This window comes from Molothrus aeneus, chromosome 7 (genome assembly GCF_037042795.1).
Source record: "Molothrus aeneus isolate 106 chromosome 7, BPBGC_Maene_1.0, whole genome shotgun sequence".
NCBI lineage: Eukaryota > Metazoa > Chordata > Aves > Passeriformes > Icteridae > Molothrus > Molothrus aeneus.
The window spans coordinates 24,272,866-24,288,350 of NC_089652.1; the positions used below are offsets into that span (position 1 = coordinate 24,272,866).

At 49.0% G+C, this 15,485-nt stretch overlaps 1 protein-coding gene across 2 annotated transcripts in view; it reads right to left on the bottom strand.

Annotated features, from left to right (window-relative positions):
• Window positions 1–2,866: 2,866 nt before the first annotated feature.
• The window catches only part of IGFBP2 (insulin like growth factor binding protein 2), a 55,865-nt gene continuing 43,246 nt past the window's right edge, over window positions 2,867–15,485 (bottom strand). For both annotated transcript variants that reach the window (XM_066553823.1, XM_066553824.1), the window contains exons 2-4: window positions 7,139–7,362; window positions 5,609–5,749; window positions 2,867–4,336 (exon numbers count right to left, since the gene is read on the bottom strand). In XM_066553823.1, the coding sequence (XP_066409920.1) occupies window positions 4,169–4,336; window positions 5,609–5,749; window positions 7,139–7,362 (533 nt within the window). In that variant the 3' untranslated portion in view covers window positions 2,867–4,168. The remainder of the gene's footprint in view (window positions 4,337–5,608; window positions 5,750–7,138; window positions 7,363–15,485) is intronic.

Sequence of the window (15,485 nt, forward strand, 5' to 3'; positions counted from 1 at the left end):
GCTCGTGCCTGACCCTCGTGGAGCATCTGTGTGCCAGGGCCTGCCAGTGAGCTGCTCCAGCCCCGAGCATCCCATGGCCGCCTGTGTTGGGTCTCTTGGGGGGCTCAGCCAGCTCCACAAGGGTGCTCAGGGAGGTACAGGGCATGGGATAAAATGGTGGCAATGCTTAAGGGGAGCTTTTGATACTAGAACAGTCTGCTAGGTGACTGGTAAAAGTTGCGAGCTTAACTTTACAGCTTCCTGCAAGCAGAGCTACAATTTTTTATCTTTTGGGGGTTTTTTTAGAATTTTCTTTGCATGGATGTGGCAGTGGGGCACAGCACACATATTCAACCAGTTTACCAGGGCAAAGTACCTAGCAACCAGTGACGTTAAGCCCCTAAATGCTGTCTCAAACTGAGCTCCACAGCTTGGGAGCAGACGTGCTCTTTGAGTCTCAGAACTTTTGGGGCCGCTGGAAGATTTGCCCCAGTGTCCCAGCGGCAGGAACATCCCTGGAGCTGCTCAGCCCAGCCAGGCCGTGTTCTCAAACACTCTGCGGTAGCTCTTGGTGGCTCATCCCGCTGCCCTCCCCGGTGCTGGATCTGACCCTGCCCCACCGCCCAGGCAGCTATCACCCTTCATTCTCCCACTCCCCCCGAATTCCTTCCTCCTGTGCCCTTCTTCCCTTCCATTCACCTGCCAGCATGCCCCGTGCCCCCAGAGCGGGGCGGGAGGCGAAATCATCCCCTTTGCCCCTGCACTGAGGACCGTGGGCTGCCAGGGCTGCGCTAACAATGCATCCCGCAGCCATCTTGCAGCACATGGAGCTGGCACAGCCACCCTGTCCGTGACGGACACCCCGTCCCCCCGGACACCCCACACGGCCGGGCCCGACCCCCTCAGGCAGCACCGGGGGCCGGAGCCGCGCGGCGCCGCAGCCGCCACCAGGCGGCGCCACGCCACGCCCTGCCCGCGTTACCCTCAGGGCCCGGCCGCGCTGCTGCCGCTTGCAGCCGCAGAGGCCCTGAAATGGAGCTTCCCGTGCAAAAAGTTATCGCTGCCTTCAACTACGGGCTGATAAATCACATCCCTAAGGACAGGTGGAGCTGTATGCACGTGTATAAGTAGCTACAGCTATGCAACATACAGTTTTACACTAAGGATGTTCTTTATATTAAATATCATTGTTTATATTGTACTATTGTACAAGGTTTTATACTGAAAATACTAGTTAGAAATTCTTCGCTGTGAGGATGATGAGGCACTGGAACAGGTTGGGCAGAGAAGTTGTGGATACCCCAGCTGTGGGAGTGTTCAAGGCCAGGTTGGCTGGGGCCTGGAGCAGCCTGGTCTAGTGAAAGGTGTCACACGCTGTCACACACAGCTCGTGTTTGTTCCCCTCCAGCCCCTGCACGGGAGGGTGGCCCCAGGCACTGCTAGGCTCTGGGCACCTTTGTCACCTCCAGCCCTCTTTGGGCAGCACCTGGCTTGGAGCACCCCTGTGTCCTACCCCGCTACTCAGCATTCCCCCCATGGCATCACCTGAGCCACCTCCAGCTCACCCAAGAGGCACTGAACAGGACAGTAATTTTGATACTTTTCCCATGTTCTTCAGTCTACATCCCACCCCTCATCATGTCAGTCCTCTTTCCCCTCCCCTGCAGCCCCCTGCACTCACTGCCTCCTGCCCGCATTGAGTTTCCTGGTGCTCCTCAGCACTGGCAAGCCCCTCAGCATGTGTCAGTCTGAAACTCATGGCAGGCGGTAGAAGAAAACAGAAGGGGAAGAAGCCCAGTGGTGCTGCCTCCCTTTGGGGAGTCCAAAGGGAAAACAACCGTCAGCTGGATGCAGGATGTTAGAGCCAGCAAAGAGCCTCTCCTTCAGTGCTGCAATTTTAATTGAATGTAGTGTGGGGGATTTTTAAATTTATTTTTTATTATTATTTGCCTCTCTGCGATGCCCAAACACCAAGCTCTGCTGTCACACTCCCTTTGGCATCACTTTTCGCCTTGGGAGAAGGTGCAGGACCTCTCTCCACAGCTGCATGAGTGGAGGAGTTCTGGTAACACACAGAGCCTGTACCTCCCTGCAATTCCCAACAGATTCACAAGGAACCATGTGTATAGCAGGAATAAAGCCAGGCAAAGGAGGAGTGACATCAGCTCCTCACTGCCCACATAACCAGGGCCAGTAACAATGAAAAGCTCAGCTCCTGTTATTGCCTGTTGGCCATGGCCAAAGGATGAACAGGGACAAATCTGCATGTGATGTATCAGGCAAAGAAAGGCCCTGTGAGCAGTGTGGAGGGGAAAGGCAACAGTTTTCTGGTATCCTATTTAATTTATTCCAACTTTATGTAGCTTGGCTTTCTTAAAAGGGAAGAAGGCAAACAAATAAGAAAACTTCCCTATTCCTAAACAAAACAAAGTACAAACTGCAGATGAGAGCCAGCATGTGCAAGTTTTATATGAAAAAGCAGAACACCCTCAGATGTTAACAGAAAACAGCATCATTTTTACAATCACTTGGTTTTGCACAGAGGTGTGTTTTCTTCTTTCATTTGCTCCCATTCATACACATCCACATATGCCCATCCCCAACTTTCCAAAGGGGGTTCTGCCCCAGTCTCCTCCACTGCCATGTCCAAACCCTTGCAAAGGCACGAGGGTCCTAATTTAATAAAGCCCACCTGTGCCCTTCACACTTCAGATCTGAAATGTGGGTCCAAGAAGGGGGACAAGAAACAACAAACCATTTAAGAAAAGCCCAAGACATTTACTCCAGTGAGAGGGTTTTTGTGATTGCTCTATCAAGGACATCCATATTTAAAAAAAAAAAAAAAAAAAAAAAAAAAAAAAGGAAGAAAATAATAAAATCTCCTTGCTTAGGCAATAGGGAAGTTATTTATTCTCAGCATCAGTGTGTTCTGTACAGAAAGAAATCAACAGGTGAATTAACAGCAGAGACACATCTCTCCCCAGTATCCCCACTATGTCCAGCACAAAACCTCTCAGAGCACCTGGAATCACTTTGATTTCATCTATACAAATGTGTGTGAGTGTGTGTCTGTGTGTGTTTGTATGTGTGTGTTTGAGTGAGGGCCTTTACAAAGCAAGATATATATTGTAATTTACTTACAAAAAGAAAAAGTTATGTGCTGAATAACAGATGCTCACTTCAGTCCCAAGCAAAAATGGAGGGAGAAGGGCAGCTGCTTGGGAACGCAGGTTTTAGATGTTTTGTTTTTTCCTATCTAGAAATAAAGAAAAAATGAATGACAGAAAGAGAGACATTCCCTGGCTTGTTATCCTAAATCTACACACGCATCCTTCCACCCAGCCTCGGCAAGTTCATTTTAGCTCCCTCGGCATAAGCTGATCCTAAGAAATACTGTGCAAAAGCCCTTCAAATCCCTTGGAAAAACAAGCATTTAGCTTTGCTATCACCCAAAGGCCCCGTGCTCCCACACCAGTGGCTGAAGCTGGGCCCCTGTGGAGTTGTCTGTGCCCCAGCACAAGCAAAGGAAGCACCCAAGAGTGTTGTTAGGGGACAAGGTAGCACTTGTCTCATCTTTAGCCCTTTTCCTCACTGCTGCTTCCTTGGGTAACACATCCCAACTATGGTGATATGTTCAAGCTGGGAATCCAGGGTCTTTCTTCCTTTCCTCCCTCCCACACCACATCCCATGCCAGGACTGTTGGCTGGGCTGGGGCACTAGAGACTGACTGGCAGGACACAAGAGGCAAGTGACAGTATTTACAGTCTTTGGTCTTGGGGAAGAGAGAAAAAGAGGGGAAAAGGCTGGGCTCTTTCGTTTTTTTACCCTCTCCCACTCATAGCAAGGGGTTTTTTCCCCACGGAGGGGTCAGGGAGCACATGGCACTCTGTGCTGGAGGGTGCAGAAAGATGCCACAAAGCAGCAGGGAGGGCAGGGCTGCAGGGCGAGGAGCAAAAAAGACCAGTTCTCTGGTTTATGTTGGGTGAAAGACTAAGAAAGCAGTCCCTTCTTGCAAACCCCCCACCAACTTCCCCTCCCCTTATCCCTCCCCTCCCCAGGAACCAGGCAGCTGAGGAAGGAGGGCAGCACCCAGTCTCTTCCAGAGCCTAAAGAGACACGCTGAAACCCATTTAAAATCCAGCACTGGGGCCACAGTGAGCCACCTCCAGCCAGCAAGATCACATCTGTCTACTGGCTCCGCAGGGCGTGCGCTCCCCTGTCCTCCTGCTCATGGGCTGTGTAGAAGAGGTGGCACTCGGGGTCCCCGCGGATGGTGGGTGCACCCTGGATCACCTTCCCATGGATGGGGTCCACACACCAGCACTCGCCACGCTGCCCATTCACTGACATCTTGCACTGCATGGAGAGGGACAGGACACGTGTCACAGTCAAGAGAAGGACAGAACAAACCACTTCCCAGGTCACCAGTCCAAAGCCCCAGCACTGGCAGAGCTGGCGTTTCTCTGGTGATCTGGCACTAGTTTAGATTCAGGCAAAATCCAAGGGATGCTGTACTCAAACCCCCCAGGGCCTGTGCTGCACCAGCAGTGTTACTCCAGCAGTCCAGGGTGAGGGCTGAACCTCTTTCCTCAGGGGCTGTGCCAGGGACCAAGAAGCCAATTCTAATGAACCAGAAGGACAAGTGTTCCTGAAATGCATCACCCTTTGCCAACTGTGGATGAAAGCATCCAAAGAGACAAAGATACCTTGGGAAAGAGGGATGAGACAGACTGACAGAGGAGCTGTATAAGATTCTTCTCACCTGCAAGACTGTTTGTTTTGGTTTGGTTTTTTTTTAATTTAATGCTTCTGATGAAGGGGTAGAAGTAGCCCTGAGTAAAAGACATAGCCATGAAAACAGCATGGGTCCCCTCCAAAGGCTCAGCTATAAGGAATCCTCATATCCAGGTACTATTCATAGATAACTTCAGTCAACCATGCACCAGCTGTTGTTCCTGCTGGTTTTGCCATCAGTTTTTTCCTGTTCCTCAGCCACTGACACCTGGTGGTTTTGCATGAATGAAACCAGAAAGTCAGAATTCAGACACAAGCTTTCTCAGTTCTTGTGGGTCCCATAAATACCTTCAGAAGCATGCTGCACTCCAACCCTCACCCTGCCTGGAAGGAATCCCTCCTGGAGCTGAGGGACCAGCCTTGACTTGTGGAGGAAAACCAGTACACTAGAAACCCTCCTGACTCCCAAAAGTGCCTTCTGCTTTGTCTGCAAGACTGGTCAGTATTCAGTCCCTCTCTGCTTTTCTCCTGCAGCAAGGCCCAGACAGAACAAGATGTGGCTCAAAGTTCAAGAAAATAGACCTGGACAGATAAGCAGCTCTTGTGGGGAAAACTAAACTGATTCTCCATCTCTGGATTGCCCAGAGTCATGTGTGGATGTGGATTTCATCTCCACTTGCAAACTAGTGGCTGCAGATGTAGAGGGGTGTAACTAAACCTGTCCGTGCCATGTGCAGCGTTTTCTATTTACCCCACACCTCATATCACGCACAGGGTCTCAGCCCAGCCCTGAACTATGCATGTTCTGTGTCTGCACATGGTGGGGCAGACAGTGAGCCAAGGGCTGCTGCTGGAAGCACAGACAGCCCCAGAGCCCCCACTCTCCCCTCTTACCTGTTTGAGATTGTACAAGCCATGCTTGTCACAGTTGGGGATGTGAAGGGAGTAGAGGTGCTCCAGGGGCCCTCGCTCATCTGGCAGCCGCATGGTGGAGATGCGTTCCAGGACCTGATCCAGCTCCTGCTGACAAGGGGTCTGAAAACAGCCCAGAAAACAGAAAAAAAAAAGTATTATCAGGATAATGGTACCATTCAGCATCAACACTGTGGACAATGGTAACACCAGTAGGGATGAACATATGTGCATCCCTAAATACACAGGTTTGCCCCTAGGTCCTGCTCCAGAGTTCACCTCCAGGCATCCAAAATCAGAGTTGTGCATAGACATGCAAGTCTCCCATGTACCTGACATGGCCAAGAGCCAACATAATACCAGGTCCCAAGTCGTGGATACAGAGGAGAAACCTCAGAGAGGCTACCATGGCTCCCAGTGGTGGTGGCAAGTGACATGAAGCAGGGCTAGTCTGGACAGATCAGGAGGGTTTCCATAAGCATAGCCCAGAGCACACACCTGTGATGCAGTTTCGGCCCAGAAGTACAACTCAAAAGCATGTGAGACTCCATGAGAGTGGAGAGGAAGACCTGGGAATGGGAGTACCCCAAGCCAGCCTCTGGAGGCATCCTGCTTGCTCCACAGCTCCCAGACAGGGCTTCCACCCAAGGCAGTGTGGTTGAAATATTCCTGATGTGAGGCAAACTAAGTCCACACCTTTCTGTTTTTGCAGTGGATGAGGGTTTTTTTTGCAAAGAAGCAGCAGTACTGTGTGAGCTTTCAAAGCTGATGGTGCCTGCTTTTTATTTTGAACTTCTGTTTTGCCAAGTCTTTGGAAGGCATGAGGACTCTTTTAAAGCTCCTTTCTGTCCCCGTGCTCCCCAGATATTAATATTCTGTATGTTTACAGGGATGTATATCGTGGATCCTTTGGGGTGGGTTTCAATCTCCATCCCCATTCCCATCCCATCTAGTTGCCTTGATCAAGCTTCCCACTAGAGGGAAGCCACGGACAAGAACTGGATAACAGACAGGGACAGGCAAGTAGACTGGGAGGTCTTAGAGCACCCTCCCTGCTACAGGACAGCCACACAGGTCATCCTCGGGGCTTGTGGCCTCCTTTAACCTGAACTGGGGCTGCCCTGCAGCAGGCAGATAGCCCTGCTTCTGGCCCCTCAAATCCCCTTTGGCCATGCCTGATTAGGAAAAAAAGGTGTGAGAAAGCCAGTCCATGGGCAAAGGGCATGCCTGCACTCCTGCAGAGGTGAGTGTTGAGCCAGCAGAAGCCCCCCTTCCAGAGGTGAAGCTGCAATGAAAATAATGCCTCCTGACCAGCATATTGAAGTTCATCAGATGGTGTGTTCAGCCCCAGCATCAGGCCAAAAATGTTTGCTTCTCCCCACTTTTTTCCTTCAATTATTTTTTTCTGTTTTTAAGACAGTTTATTGCAGATTTCACTGAGGATTTGCATTCAGCATTTCCCAGTGAGCCCACAGCCACCCCCCTTAGCTCCCCACAGCCCTGCCCTCTCACCCTGCCCGTCGACAGCCGTGACTTTTTGGAGTCCTCGTGGTTGTGATGGGCCTTGCTGACTTTGCCCATCTGCCGCTGCTGCTCGTTCACCTTCTCCCTCATCACTGCCAGCTCCTTCATGCCCGTCTTCATGGGCTTCCTCCCTCCAGCTCCACTCAGGATCCCCATGGTGCCATCCACATGGTTCTCAGCGAGAATGCTCTCAGAGCGGTCATCACCATTATCTGCAGGAGAGAGGGCAGACAAGGAAAGTGTCCAGCTCAGTCAGGCGCTGCCTCACATGTTCATCCTGCCCTGGATCATTTTCAGACGTGGCTGGTTACCAAGCCATAAAATCTTTGCATGCAAAAATTTTAAATTGCATTATCCCTTTCATCTGGAAGGTGAGAATAGATTCTTTCATTCTGGAGTTATTACCACTCTAAAAGACAGTTTAGAGAGCAGGGGAAATCGCTGCTGGAGAAGTTCTTTCTGGCTTTTCTGTGACCTTCTAAATTACTTCCCAAGAATGCAATTTTCCCATCAGAAGTCCAGTTGGATTAGAGATGCCAAGTGTACTTCAGCTCCAACACTTAAAACCACAGTGATTAGTAACAATACCTTGACTCCATCTGTCATCCCCCAGAGTATCTCCAGGAATACTTACTCAACATTCATGTGCTAAAATAAATTCTCAGCTCTGCTTTCAAAAATACCTCACCTCTGTACCGAGGCCATGTGGCCACCCTAACATCCTCTGGAGATCCTGCCATTTCAGAGATCAACATCCTTGCCATACCATCTTTCCCATTGTCTCTCATATACTGTGTTACTCATTTAGCTTCTACCTACTACTGCATTTGTTGACAGTGGAACAGTCACAACTCTGCCACTGCTAAACGCCACAAGATCCCAGCTAGTTCAGCCATTTCAATCTGGGAAATGGGAAATCTGGGGATTTCTGGACTTTTTCCATCTCCTCTGCTCTGTGCTTTATGCATTTTCCCAATTCACCAGGAATTTGTGAGAGCAAACCTTGCCACATCAGGACATGATGGTCACAATGCTGCAGCCACCAGTCTCTTTGGACTTTGCAGTGGCAATGAGGAGAGATCTCAATTCCTCCTGTTTGCTTCAAACACCTAGGAGGTGACAGCTGATCACTCCTTTTTGCCTGCTCTGATCTGGCTGAGAAAGCACAATCTAACACTATAGTTAAATATAATATTGAAGCTAAGCCTGAATTAAGCCGGGACTTGAAGCAAGACCTCCAGAGGTCCCTTCTAGCCCAAATTAGGATTGAACCCACATATGCACATCACTTCCCAGTGCAATAACCCAGGCCAGGCTTTTTATGTCTCTGCATGTATCTCTGTACACAAAACCTCTCCAGCAGCTCCATAGGTACTATACCAGGGGACAGACCAGGCTGTTCTGGGGATGGTGACAAATAGGAAGTGTCTTTCAGTATATTGCCAAGGAAGAACTGTAGCACCCAAATTCCCAGCATCAGGACTCTCTCTGGCCCTTCCAATTTCAGCTTTCCAGCATTATGGAACTCAGGCACTTATATAGATGTAAAGAAATCATATCAAACTATGCATGATGGAGGGCAAGCAATGCTTTAGCTCACATAACAGTGCTTAATTTATAGATCTCTCCTGCTTCTCAGAGGATCAAGCATACAGAGCATTTACAGATGTTAACAGTTCCTTTTTTCAGAATCTGCATGATGTTGTTTAGCCCTACTGTCAGCATAGCCCTACTGTCATGACATAGCGAAAAATTATAATAGAAAGCGTTTTATTTCTACCACAGCTTTCTAAGCTCTTTTCAGGTATTACAACCCCAAGCTTACAAAGAAGAAACTGCAAGAAGAGTTTCATCTGAATTCACTCAGCAAACATGCAGCTGCCTGATGACAGGATGGCCCAGGTGGGCTGGATCAAGGAGCCATCCAGCCCAGCATGCCATTCATGAGAGACCATCAGCAGCTGCTTGGGAGCAGAAGGACCATTCCCAGTCTGTGCTACAGACCAGCAGTAAGAGCACTTTTATGGCTGAAGACTGCATCTGATCCACAGGATTGAAAAGTCACCAAAAGACTCAGCCCTCAGTGGATTTGTCCAGTATCTTTTTGAACTTCTTCATGATTTCCAGAAATACTAAATGCATTTGGTCTGCAGGTTTTTAGCTGCTTAGGTAGCAACTGAAAAGCAAACATGGGGCAAAACCAATCTGGCAAAGCCCATTACTTTCCTCAGTTCTGGTTCCAGATGAGAATTGAGACCAGGTTTGATAGCCAGATGGGCAAGCTCAAAGTCTAGGCTGCTGTCTGGTGATTGCCATCTGGCCATCATCCTAGGAGTCAGACAAGCAATATTTTGAGCAGGAATATTCTGTTTATACACCAGTCTCCCCATTAATTAGAAACACATAGTGAGAAGAGAGAAGGCCATGAGGCCGCCTTTAGAGAGAATCAACTAAAAAAGCACCATGAAGAGATGGGCAAGGCTGGAGAGGCAAGGCTGGCTTAGGAGAGTTTTAGCCTTTTGACCTCTTTTGTGCTCCTCTCCTTGGTGCCCCCCCACGTTGTCAACAACAGCAGAACAAGGGCAGCAGCAGGACAGATTCTCAGACACACTGCAGTCCTCTGCTTCATTCAGAAAAAGATGGTACAAACTAACAGAAAAGCAGCAAACTGGAAGTGATGTCTTCCCCCATCCATTCTCACTCCTTCCTGCCTCCAACTAAAATATATAGACATCTGCCCAAATAAGCACTGTGCTAGTAAATGCAGGCGAGCTGGTAAGCCTCTTGTCGGCTGATTCATTCACAAAACCTGCTTCTGATAATATTTTTGTTCATTTTTCTCACTTTCCAATGCTAACAAGTATCAGCCCAAAGAAAACCACTGATGGGAGTGGAGTGTGCAAGTCAATGTGCGTGAACACACCCAGGGACAGGAGAGATTGGTCTTGGCTCCCAAGACACCATCACAGGAGCAAGACTGGATCAGCAGCCAGGAAGGTCTAGCTGCTATTGACTGTAAGCTCTCCTCTCTAAGGCCAAGTCAGCCACGGTGAGCCATGCCTTTGACCCTGCTGCCAAGCTGGATTGGTCCACCTGGGGCTGATGGCAGAGCCCCATCGCAGCTTTTCCCTCTCCCAAAACTGTGCTGCTCTTAAGACAAACTATCCTGACTTGGAGCTTCCAGAGGTGGCTTCATCACAGGAGAAGGGAGATGAGACAGAAGAGTTTGGCCCCATGTGCAGAGCACCAGCATTTCTTTCAGGACAAGCTGCATGCACAGGAGTGGGCTGAGCATCAGGTGTGATGGACCACATTTGAAAGAGCAAAAGGGCTGGGGAGCAACAAGAAGAGTGGAGATAAAGACTCGAGGTCAGGACAGCACAGAGCATGACACAAGCTAAATAACCCTCTTACAACCAGATAAAGTTTTTTAATGTTACCCAAAAGCTGCAAGTCATGCTTGTTTATTACAATCCATGAACTAATGAAGGCACCTACTGCCCCTACTAGCATGGGATGGGCAGGTATGTAATAGCCTCAAGACACAGAGCCCTAATCTGTCTGTCATCCTGACCAACGCCCTTTTGCTGACCAATTTCAATTCACACTAAATATATCTGTAAGGGAGTGGTGCCAAACTCCAAAACAATTGTTTTATAGTTCTTTCTTATGGCATGTGGAAAACATCTCCTGTGTTATTTCAGATCAAAAGGTAGAGAGCTTTGTGCAGGGTGGGACAAATGTGGCAGGAATCTAAGCAGATAGCTGAAGTTCTCCTGAATGCTGATGCAGAGTCCATGAAACACCTCTTTACTTGCCAAGAAAACGATTTCTTTATGGCCTTTTTCAAGGAAAATTCCCATTTGCTTCAATGGGGCGAGGACTTGGCTGAGGAAAAAGCCTGTTCAAATGGCCATCAGTTGACGTCTGTAGAGAGCTGCACCGTCTCGCCAACATTCTCAAAAGCAACTACCAATTTCCAGTGCTAAAATTTTCGGGAATCTGGTTTGAGACCTCTAGGCACCTTTGCCGAGACAGCTGAGAAACAGAGGGGCTGAAAAACAACCTGTCACTTCCAGAGCTATGAGAAAAAAATGTACCACACAAAAAAAGGCAGCTGCCTCAGGTTAAAAATATATTTTTATCCCTTTGAAGAGCCCTGAAGCGTATCTGGGCAGCAGAACAGGATGGAGCCAGTAGCACTCACTTAGCACAGGAGAGCCAGGCTCTATCACGGGGAGCACACACCATGCCAAGGACCGCAGCCGCCCTCGCCAGTGCCGCTCCTGCTCTCTCTGCACTTGCTTTCCTTCATCAACAGCTTGCCCAGCGGGTTTCACGTGCATTTGCTTATCTGCCCAGGGTGTTTGTACAGTGTTTAAATGCTGATTAAGGTCCCAGACCCACAGAAAGTTTCACCCAAGTAGCCTTCAACACCCTGCCTGAAACCCCACTATCTGGGGGTCCCAGCTGTGTCCTGGGCTGGACAGGGCTTACATCTCCCTCCCACAGCAATCACAGCCTCCAGTGGCCAGCACTTTCCTTCTGGAGATCTCTAAGGGCTTTGCAGTTCATTAATTACCCTGAAGACAGAAAGGTGTTCATCCTGAATTGCACATGGGTTAAAGAAAAACAAAAGAAAAAGGCACAGAAATATTTGAGAGTGCTGCCCAAAGTCATGCATGGAATATATGGGCAAATCCAGAAGCTCAAGTCCTGGCCTGGCACTGCACCATGTACAAGAGTGAGCACACTTGGGGTTGCAGGAATGCAGCATCCATGAAGAGATTTTTCACCCTGAGCAAGTGCAATCTGTCTTATCTAGGTTTGGGAGGTTTTTTGCATCTTTTAGCTTTTTGTGTCTTCAAGTTCTATCATTTCAACATAATTTAAATGCCTTATTGCTTGCCACACTTTTTATTTTAAAGAGCAGAGCTGCCTGACCCAGGCTGCCAAGAAGCCAGTGCTTGTCCTGTGCAGCCTGAGAGCAGACAGAGCCTTTAAGCCTGACCTTTCATATGCACAACAGTCCCACTGGAAGAATTACTTGTAGGAAGGTAGGTAAGGAGCAGACAAACCCCAGCCACAGCCCCCCGTGACCTCTGCCTCATCAATCTGCAAAGTACTACAAGAAGAGCCCTGGGCAAAGGTGCAACAGCTCTGGTGTGTGTGTTATGACTTGGAACTGAGAAACCTCCAGAAAAACTTTGCCAACAAGGATTATACTGGCATTGCGATTTCCTCACAGCAGGAGCTGCCAAGAACAAAGCCCACACCTACGCCCAGGACCTCTGGCCCACACCCTACCCCCAAAAAGGACCCAGGGTTTGCTGATTAGCACTGCCAACCTGTAAAGCACTGAGCCGTGGCACAGCATCCATCCACACTCAGCTGGCAGCAGAGGGAAAATGTGGGAGCACCAGTTCATGGTCGGGCCCCATCATCATCACGTCAGTCTGGATGCAGCTGTCCAGAGGCAGATGAAACCAAAGCACCCACTCAAGTTTCACTCTTCACTTTGCACAAAAGTGCATCTGGAAATGCCACAGAGAGAGCATAAGCAATGGGCTGTGTAGGAGAGGGAGAAATGGGAGAAGGGCACAACATCAGAGAAGCAGCATCACCTGCCCTGGAACAGCACCTCTCACAGAAGGCAACCATGGATGCTCAGGGGAGGGGCAGAAAAGACAATTACAAAGTAATTCTTGCTCTGCTCTCCTCCTGGCCATCAGCAGCTCAGAAACCAAAGCTATTTCATCTAGACTAGGTTTAACAGCCATTGACAGACCTAAGAGGGAAAAGCTGTGCATGACCCCTTCTGGATTCAAGTACAGGGACACCCCCATATTGCTTGCTGTCCCCTCTCCTCAGCCAGCAGCCTGTTCTGCTTAGCCTCATCCAGTTCTGCACAGGGAACATGTCATGTTTAAGCTGTTGATTTGGTTTCAAAGGACTTACAAGTCCAGAGGTGTCTGTGCCACCCAGCTTTGCAAGGACTGGCCTGAAGATCAGCATCCTAGTCTCTCGGAAACACAGGCTACCATCATGGGACACGATCACTTCAGAGCATCTCTCCATCTGCTGAAGAGCTCCCCGGGACTCTCTGTGTGCCTGCACTCCCAGGGTTATTTCATCACACCAACTTGCTCAGTATCAGTGAGGAATTGCACACCACAGCCAGAAAATTCCCACATCAGTCTCCAAGAGCTTGCTTTACCTCTGTGATAAGCTGTCCACAAAGCACTCTCACATCTCCTGGGGCCAAAAGCCCTGAGGGCTCTGCAAACACCTTTTTTTTTTTTTGCCATGAGATCTTTTCAGCCCATCTCTACTAGCAGGGAGGGCAGGACTGGGGAGGGAACAGGGAACGGCATGTTCTGGCCAGGGGTTGCTTAGCAAGCTCGTCTCCCTACCCTGAGCAGCTGGCACTGAGGGGTGATCCAAGGGGCACCCAGTGCTTTCCTTTGACTCTGGCATCCTACAGGAAATGCTTTATGCTCCTCCAAAGTGCCAGGGACACTGACTCCAGGCAGCACAGCTTTCAGCAGCTTGCTTTGCTCTCTTTTCTCTGCCTATTCCTGGTGGCTGGAGAGCTCAACTTTCCTTCTTCCATCCACCTAGGTCCAGAGCCAGAGGAAAACCTCTTACCACTGCACAGTGTCCCATAGCACACCTGTGCACGTCTGCACACAAAGCCCTCCAGGACCACGGAACAAGCAATGCTGACATGAAGCTGATGTCAGATGAGGATAGAAGAGGGACCAAGGTGTCCCTTCCCCCAGGCTTTATTTCAAACAGTCTTTTTTTTTTTCTTTTTTTTAACCATGTTTGTAGACTGGTTTCCCAAGGATACAGGACTTGTGCAATTACACAGCCTACCTCTGTGTTTCTGCATGTATGTTTGTACGACTGCCTGTCTCCCTATTAGCTCTCCTCCCCCTCCACCTCCCAATATATCTACAAACACGTCAGCAAATGCCAACTGCATCTCAAACAGGAACACAATTCACAAAAATAGTAAGTTTCCACCATTTCATGGAAATGTGCAACCAGGCTCAAGAGAGACAAAATAGGAGGGTTTGTTTTGTTAGTTTTCTTTGCAAATTATTTGACTGAAGGGCTGTGTAGCACATTATCAGTCCACTCTGTGCAGACCCAGCAAAGCACAAATCACCGCTGGTCTGCTCCAGCCTAGAGGTCTGCTCCAGCCCTCCTCCTGCCAGCAGTGAGCCTGCACGTATTATTTGCAACATCCTGCTCTCTCCCGCACCAGCTGTTCACTGTGTGCCAAGAATGGTGAGAATCCTGTTCAGGACCCTCAAAAATGCAGGAGAATGCTTCAAGTCCCTTCATTTACCAAGCTTCCACTTACAGTCCTGCTTTTCTTTCACAGCTTCTCCCGAGAGTGGAGCTGCTATGCATCCCAGTGCACACCTACAGCAGAGACACTCTGGACTTAGCTAAAAGCTGAGGCTGAGGAGCCAGAGGGTCTCATCTCATGGCTGATGACAGTGTTTTTGTGCAGGTACTTAACTCAACATGTGTGAAGGCAGCGTGCTCAGGGGAAAGACCTTTAACGCGTTTGGAAGGTTTTGCTGAGTGAGGCTCTCTAAGCTCCCTGCCACCATAAAAGCATTCCCCCTTGTTAGTGAACTGTATCTCAGCCTTTTCAACACAGTTCTACAATTAGCCCTCTGCAAAGCCCCAACCTTCCCAGCAGAACCAAATGAATTAACTTGAAAACACTTCCAGCTTAAATTAATTGCACTGCAGCTTCCCAATTTGACATTGACCCTGTCTGTAAAAGCCCCAGAGTAGTTACTATTTAGTCATTAGGGGCTTCTGCCTGAATGAAAGAAGCCATTAATTCTACCAGACCAAGTCTCTGCTCTCCTTCCCTGCTCACTCACATGCATCTGTGTGGTCTTCAGGCACCCCAAAAAGCCTGAACCAATTTCTAGTATAAGATCAGCACCTAAATCCTCGGTTCCTATGAATTTCCAGATGAAAAGTGAATTACAAAACTACCTTATTGATTTCCTGTAGGTTTAACTGCTGTGTTTGAATTACCTGTATTTCCTCAATAGAAACAGGGGCTCATCTCTAACCCCAAGTCCAAATCTGTCAGGGGTTTTGCACACCACAGTCTGGAGTATGCAAGCACAGGAGAGTTTTCCTTACCACAGCCTCCATGAGTGTGCCTGCATGTTCATTACTATCTAGATGATGTCTGTTTGGCATTGGGCTGCTGCACCTCTCTTTCCTGCAGGAGAGCCAGATGCTGCCAGAATGACAGGAGCTGTGAATCTCAACAAGGCTGATTCCCAGGCATACG